This window comes from Cebus imitator, unplaced genomic scaffold (genome assembly GCF_001604975.1).
Source record: "Cebus imitator isolate Cc_AM_T3 unplaced genomic scaffold, Cebus_imitator-1.0 Scaffold12, whole genome shotgun sequence".
Classification (NCBI taxonomy): domain Eukaryota; kingdom Metazoa; phylum Chordata; class Mammalia; order Primates; family Cebidae; genus Cebus; species Cebus imitator.
The window spans coordinates 10972792-10980465 of record NW_016107327.1 but is presented as its reverse complement, the minus strand read 5'-3'; the positions used below and the strand labels follow the sequence as shown (position 1 = coordinate 10980465).

General features: G+C 42.0%; 1 protein-coding gene across 2 annotated transcripts in view; it reads right to left on the bottom strand.

Annotated features, from left to right (window-relative positions):
• Window positions 1-7421, bottom strand: part of USP14 (ubiquitin specific peptidase 14) — a 60387-nt gene extending 52966 nt beyond the window's left edge. For both annotated transcript variants that reach the window (XM_017498989.2, XM_017499010.2), the window contains exons 1-2: window positions 7055-7421; window positions 204-349 (exon numbers count right to left, since the gene is read on the bottom strand). In XM_017498989.2, the coding sequence (XP_017354478.1) occupies window positions 204-349; window positions 7055-7070 (162 nt within the window). In that variant the 5' untranslated portion in view covers window positions 7071-7421. The remainder of the gene's footprint in view (window positions 1-203; window positions 350-7054) is intronic.
• Window positions 7422-7674: the final 253 nt, after the last annotated feature.

Sequence of the window (7674 nt, the reverse complement as noted above, 5' to 3'; positions counted from 1 at the left end):
CCATATAGTGTTGTGAAACAGCAACAATGTTCCTCCCTTACACTAACATGCATAAGACAGTTTTAATCCCACAGATGACATACTCTAATCATATTTTAAAAAATACTTCAAATGCTACATTAAAACTAAACACATTTTCCAGTGTTATTTTTCACAAATTATATAATAATAGTAATATGATGAAAATTTGGACTACATTTTACCTTTAGCGTTCCTCCTTTCACCATAACTTTCTGTCTGGCAGGCTGGACTCCAGTCAATGCAAACAGTTGAGCCTTGAACACCACTGGGGGTTCATCGGTATTCAATTCTACACCTTCAAATTTCTCCTTTCCCCATTTTACAGTAACTGCAAACAAAATCACAAGTTTTTTAATTAAAAAATAAGACAAGATTTACAGACCTTTAGAAGATCACCATTAGGCAGTTACTGAGAGTCAAAGTGTGTCATTCATCTTTCTAAGTCCATAACACCTGCCTGATCAAGAGTGGCATGCAGGTAGCAGGTCCTGAATAAAATTTCACTGGATCAAACCTAACTTCTCATTTGATAATTAAAGAAACTGAGACTTAAGAGAAGTAGACTAATTTGCTAATATCACGAAATTAGTTAATAAACTTCCAAGTCTTCAGAATCCTACTTCAACAATATAATGATCATATTGAAATATTTCCCAAAATAATAAGTTTCACAGCCTCCACAATTTGTTTAATTGAAGAGTCATTCACATCAGCACACAGCATTGGAAAAGAGAATGGTTTAAGAAAAAAGGACAGCTTAAGAAAAAAAGTTCCTGTGAGAATAAGGCACCTCTAGAACCACTTAAAGAATACAGATTCTGAATCATAAGAAATGTGGGAGAATTGAAAAGTGTCATTTCTGAACAGTAGGTGCTCAAATATTAAGAAAAAAATCCAAAGACATATGTAAATCATTTAAAAACATAGAAATCCCACCTCACAGCCATTAGAATGGCTATGACTCTTTAAATTTAACAGAAAATAACAAGTCTTAGCAAAGATGTGGAGAAATTGGAACATTTGTACACTGCTGGTGGTAAATACAGCATTACCATATGATCCAGCAATTTCACTTCTGGGTATAACCAGAAGATCTGAAAGCAAGGACTCAAACAGATATTTGTACACCCATGTTTATAGCAGCATTATTCACAATAGCTGAAAAAGTGGGAGCAATCGAAGTGTTCATCAACAGATTAATGGACAAAGAAAATACGGTATATGAATACAATGGAATATTATTCACCATTAAAAAGGAAAGAAACTCTTACACATGCTACAACATGGATGATTCCAGTTACGAGACACCTAAAGTGGTCAACTTCATAGACACAAAACGAGAATGGTGTTTGCCAGAGGATGTGGATGAAGGTGACGGTTGTGCAACAGGGTAAATATACTTAATGCTACAGAACTGTACATGTAAAAATCATTAAAATGGTAAATTTTATTCTTATATTTCACCACAATAAAAATTTCAATCAGCCTCATAAAATAGCTAACTTTTGAAATATATAGTTTTAAACCCAAAGACATATATTGTTTCCACTGAAAACTTTATACCTTTCAAAAATAAGAACCTCATAACTGTTAACTGCTTTTCAACTCCTTAAATAAGAATTTGAAACCTGACCCTGACGCCAAATCCCAATTCTATCACCAGTTCAATGAATATGTTGAGCATTCATTTACAGGTATTGATCGACTTACGACCTATGCAACTTACAACCATTCGACTTTACGACCACAATCGCTAGCCACGACTGCTCCGCGTCTGGCAGCGCAAACGTTGCCCAGCTGGGTGTACAACAGTGCGGACCAGCTTCCGGCAGCACTACCAACTCCGCGTGCATATAGCCTACTCAACTTACGACCAAATTGTGTTACGACTGGTCTGTCAGAACCAATCGTGGTCGTACGTCGAGCACTAGCTGTAATGACAAGACCGGTACCAAGCATTGGGAAGACTCTCCATAAACATCACTTAATAAGGAAGGGAGGGGGGAAGGCTATAGTAATCAACAATGTAAGTATTATAAAGGCTACAGCAACACAGTGGAATGCTTCATAAATGAGGAAAGATTTCCTGAAGGAAGTGTTAACTTTTATCACCATCAACTCTGAATCTTAAAGAAAAGATTAGGTGGTAGAGACTAGGAGAGAACAGAAGCATCCCCAGAAAAGAAGAAAAATATTCCATAGCATAAAGCAGCATGGTGTGTTCTAAGATGTAAGTAATTAACTACCGAGTGAAGGGAAAGTAGCAGTAGATGAAATTGGAAGCTGGCTAAGGATCAAGTTATAGAAGACATGTCATCCTAAAACATACATAAAGAGGCTGAGAGCAGTGGCTCATGCCTGTAATCCTAGCACTTTGGGATGCTGAGGTGGGTGGATCACTTGAAGTCAGGGGTTTGAGACCAACCTGGCCAACATGGTAAAACCCCATCTCTACTAAATATACAAAAATTAGCTCGGTATGGTGGCAGGCACCTGTAATTCCAGCTACTCAGGAGGCTGAGGCAAAAGAATTGCTTGAAACCAGAGGGTGGAGGTTGCAGTGAGCCAAGATCTCACCACTGCACTCCAGCCTGGGCAACAAGAGTGAAACTCCATCTCAAAAAAAAAAAAAAAATACATAAAGACTTTATGTTATAGGCAATGTGTAATTCCTGAAAGACTGTCATAAAAAACACTTTAGTCTGGTTTGAATATTATTAGATCACTCTTGCAGCCGCAGAGAAAACAGGCTTGAAGAGGGCACACTGCAATCAATGAAATAAACTAAAAGCATATTACAATAGTACAAGCTGAAGATGATACAGATTAAACCAAAACAGTACTAGAAGGAGAGAACCTACCTGAAATTTATTTAGCTATCACTATGAGCAAGTTAAAGCTTTTTACTTATGCTTAAAAGAGGAATTCTACCAGTATCACAGAATCATGTTGAAGATTAAAACGAAGCAGTTTGTACAAAACTTTAACTCTGTATGAGGCACAGTAGATGTGTGTTTATTTTTAGAGACAGGGGTCTTGCTCTGTTATCCAGGCTGGAGTGCAGTAGCACCATCACAGATCACTGCATCCTCTAACTCCTAGGCTCAAGTGATCCTCCCAATTCAGCTTCCTGAGTAGATGGGATTAAAGGCATACACCTTGGGTCCTGGCTTTAATTTTTAATAGCACTTACCCTTAGCCATTTAATAATCTAGATACTTAATTTTCTTTTTTCTTTTTTTTTTTTTTTTTTTTTTATTTTTATTTTTTTTTTTTTTTTTTTTTTTTTTTTTTTTTTTTTTTTGAGACAGAGTCTCCCTCATCACCAGGTGTTTTTGGGAAGTGCAATAGCACAATCTCGGCTCACTGCAACCTCCACCTCCTTGGTTCAAGCAATTCTCCTGCCTCAGCCTCCCAAGTAGGTGGGATTACAGGTGTCCACCACATCGCCTAGGTAATTTTTACATTTTTAATAAAGACAGAGTTTCACCATGTTGGCCAGGCTGGTCTCGAACTCCTGACCTCAAGTGATCCACGCGATTCGGCCTCCCAAAGTGCTGGGATTACATGCATGAGCCACCGCGCCAGGCCCAGATACTTAATTTTCTACTAAATCTTATGAAATAATACTTAAAATGTTCTCTTCATTTTAATATCAAGTTTTTTGCTGACCCTCAAAATACAGATTCTCAATATGGACAGGCCAAAGGAAGGGACCTTAGAAATCTACTTGCATTCCCTCATTTGGGGGGTGATGAGGAAAAGATCTGATTAAATATTTAAGACAAAGCTCAAATTTTAAAAAAGAAACTTTGGTCAGTGCTGGCATTTTTTGAGGAAACAGAGGGGTTTTGTTGTATGTTTGTGAACCTACTGGTGTGTTTAAGTATTAGAGTATTTCAAGAGCCATTCTACTGTTATGACTTTAGAAAGGTGTTGGACAATTATTAAGAATTCGATTCAAGATTCTAGACCATCAACATCCACCTTGAGATCAAACATTACTCTTGATTCGTATCATGCTTTGAAAATGCTGAATCGAGAGAGATCCAAGATGGCTGATCACTAGCAGCTCGGGATTGTAGCTCCCACTGAAAGCGCAGAGAACGAGAGGATGCCACACTTTCAGATCAATTTTTGTTGCTCACGCACCAGGAGATTCCCATCGGAGGAGCCCCACGGGTCACCACCGCGACTCTTGTGGCCGGCGAGGCAGTTTTGCCGTTGCCTTCGTGCGGCGGTTCTTGGTGCAGAGTCAGAAAAGCACCCTCAATCATAACGCCGCTGTTTTGGCCAGCACAGTGGGTTGCTCAGATTTTAGCACTGGGAATCAACAAGTTGGACGTCCATTCAGAAACCCAACTATAAAGACAGTAATTATAAAGACCACAGATGGATAAATCTATAACGAAGGGAAGAAACCAGCCTAAAAAGGCTGAGAATACCCAAAATCAGAACGCCTCTCCCTCTACAGGGGATCACAGTTCCTCATCAGCAACGGAACAAGGCCTGATGGAGAAAGACTGTGTTCCATTAACAGAAGCAGGCTTTAAAACGTGGATGATAAGAAACTTCTGGGAATTAAAAGAACTTGTTCTAACCCAATGCAAAGAAACTAAGAACTTTGAAAAAAGATTTGACGAAATGTTAACAATAATACACAATTTAGAGAGAAATATAAGTGAATTAATGGAGCTGAAAAACACGACCGGAGAACTTCGCGAAGTATGCACAAGTTTTAACAGCCGAATTGATATCAGAGGTCAAAAACCAACTTAATGAAATAACACGAGAAGACAAGATTAGAGAAAAAAGGATAAAAAGGTACAAGCAAAGTCTCCAAGAAATATGGGACTATGTGAAAAGACCTAATCTACGTTTGATAGGTGTACCTGAATGTGACGAAGAGAATCAATCCAAGCTGGAAAATACGCTTCAGGATATTATTCAGGAAAACTTTCCCAACCTAGCAAGGCAGGACAATATTCAACTCCACGTAATACAGAGAACACCACAAAGATATTCGTCAAGAAGACCAACCTCAAGGCATATAATCGCCAGACTCACCAGGGTTGAAATGAAAGAGAAAATACTGAGGGCAGCCAGAGAGAAAGGTCAGGTTATCCATAAAGGGAAGCCTATCAGACTCACAGCGGATCTCTCAGCAGAAACCCTACAAGCCAGAAGTGAGTGGGGGCCAATATTCAACATCCTTAAAGAAAAGAACTTTCAACCCAGAATTTTACATCCAGCCAAACTAAGCTTCATAAGCGAAGGAAAAATAAAATCTTTTGTGAACAAGCAAGTACTCAGAGATTTCATCACCACCAGGCCTGCTTTACAAGAGCTTCTGAAAGAACCACTACAAATAGAAAGGAACAACCAGTATCAGCCTTTCTAAAAAATACCAAAAAATAAAGAACATCAACATAATTAAGAACTTGCATCAACTAATGGGCAAAACAGCCAGCTAACATTAAATGGCAATATCAAACTCACATATATTATTATTAATTCTAAATTTAAACCGACTAAATCCCCCAATCCAAAGACACAGACAGGCAAAAAAAGCCAAGACCCATTGGTATGCTACATCCAGACCCATCTCACATGCAAGGATACATAAAGACTCAAAACAAAGGGATGGAGAAAAATTTACCAACCAAATCAAGAGCAAAAATAAATAAATAGAATGCAGGAGTTGCGATTTTTGCTGATAAAACAGACTTTAAAGCAACAAAGATCAAAAGAAGCAAAGAAGGACATTACAATGATAAAAGGATCAATGTAACAAGAAGAGCTAAAGATCCTAAATATATACGCACTCAATACAGGAATACCCAGATATATAAGACTTATAAAGAGACTTAGACTCCCACGTAATAATAGTGGGGGACTTCAACAACAATATTAGATCAATGAGACAGAAAGTTAACATCGATATCCAGGACTCGAACTCAGATCCGGAACAAGTAAACTTAATTAACATTTATAGAACTCTCCACTTTAAATACACAAAATATACACTCTTATCAGTACCACATCACACCTATTTACAGGTTTAAATGAAATATTGGTTGGCTGCTTGTTAGTTATTTTCTTCCCTCATTTAAAATATAAAATAAAATAAAAATACAAAATGCTGAATCTTCAATAAAGAAACTGACAGAAGGATGATCAATGAATCACACATCTATAGCCAATTGGAGCCACCACACATATTTTAGGTGCCATCTTGAATAAGACTATGAAGCAGCAAGTTCCATTCTCTAAGTAAAAGTGATCCCTGGCCAGTACCTTGGACTGTAAGCAAGCAAACAACACAACCCCTTGTCAAACGCCAATCAAGAAATGACACCCCGGGGATATGTGTATTCACCTACTTCTGAAAGCTCACACCATGTTTCAGATACAGAAATCCAATACAACGTCTGATGAAATGAAAATGAAGCAAAAAGGTTTACAATCTGCCTCGGGACAAAACTAAAACTGGTACCAAAGGGGCGGTCGAACAAAGGCAAGGAGCAAGAGGAGGGTGAAGGACGACGAAGGGTAGCGAACGCCGCTTGGCAACCCCCGAAAGGATGAAGCCTCACCTTCCATCCCGGGTCCCTCCATCCCTCCCCTTCTTTCCCGCTCCCTTCCACGACAACCACTGAGAAGTTCAAAGGAATCGTCCTGCACCTCCAGCCTGGTGCGCAGCGCCCCAGGACACACCCTCACGTTCACCGCACACCAGGGCAGCATCAGAAACTATTCTGCAGAGTCACGACTTTGAAAGGCTTCCCCATCTCTACTCCCCCCACCCACCGGTGGCTCAGGAGAACGGCGCTCCCCTGTCACGCAGGGGAAAGGGGGAAACGACCCAGCCGGGAGAGGGGATGGTGCCAGGGTCGTCTCCGCGTCGCCGGCCTCGCACACCCCACCCCGGCCCCTATCGGCCAGTCCCCGGTGCCCGCCCCTGCAGGCCAGGCCTACGCAGAGGCCTAGCGCGGGGCCGGTGTGCGGCCTGCGAGGCCAGGAGGGGGCTCACCGGAGTAGAGCGGCATGGCTGGAAGCGGCAGGAGGCGGTGGCGCAGGAGGGCTGGGCCTGGCACAGGCGGCTAAGGGACTAGGACCAGAAGCAGCTGTGGCGGCGGCCGAGGCGGAGGCGCGGTGGTGGCGGCGGCTTCGGTGCGACGAGAGTCTCATTCAAACCGGCCACTGGCGATGACGCAGCAACACGCAGTACACCCGTAGAGCTCCCGGGCGACTGCACGGAGGAGACAGGGTGTGAGAGCCGGGGCGGGGCCTGGAAGTGGCGAGAGGATGGAGGAGGGGTAAGGCGGTGATAAGGCAGAAGGGAACCAGGGAGGGAGGGGCGCGGGGCCCTAGCCAACGCAGCAGGTGCGCGCCTGCGCACTGGCAGTCAGCCGCCTGCGCCCACTGGCCACGTGGTCTTGGCGCGGCCTAGCCCTGCGACAGATGATGTGGGAACTTGGTATCCCACTTGCTGTCAGAAGCTGAGGCGGGAGAATCGCTTGAGCCTAGGAGGTCGAGGCTGCAGTGAGCTGTGATCGTGTCACTGCACTCCAGCCTGGCAACAGAGCGAGACCCTGCCTCAAAAGAAAATAAATAAAATTAGTGGTTGTAAAGTCAGGTGTTTTCAATACC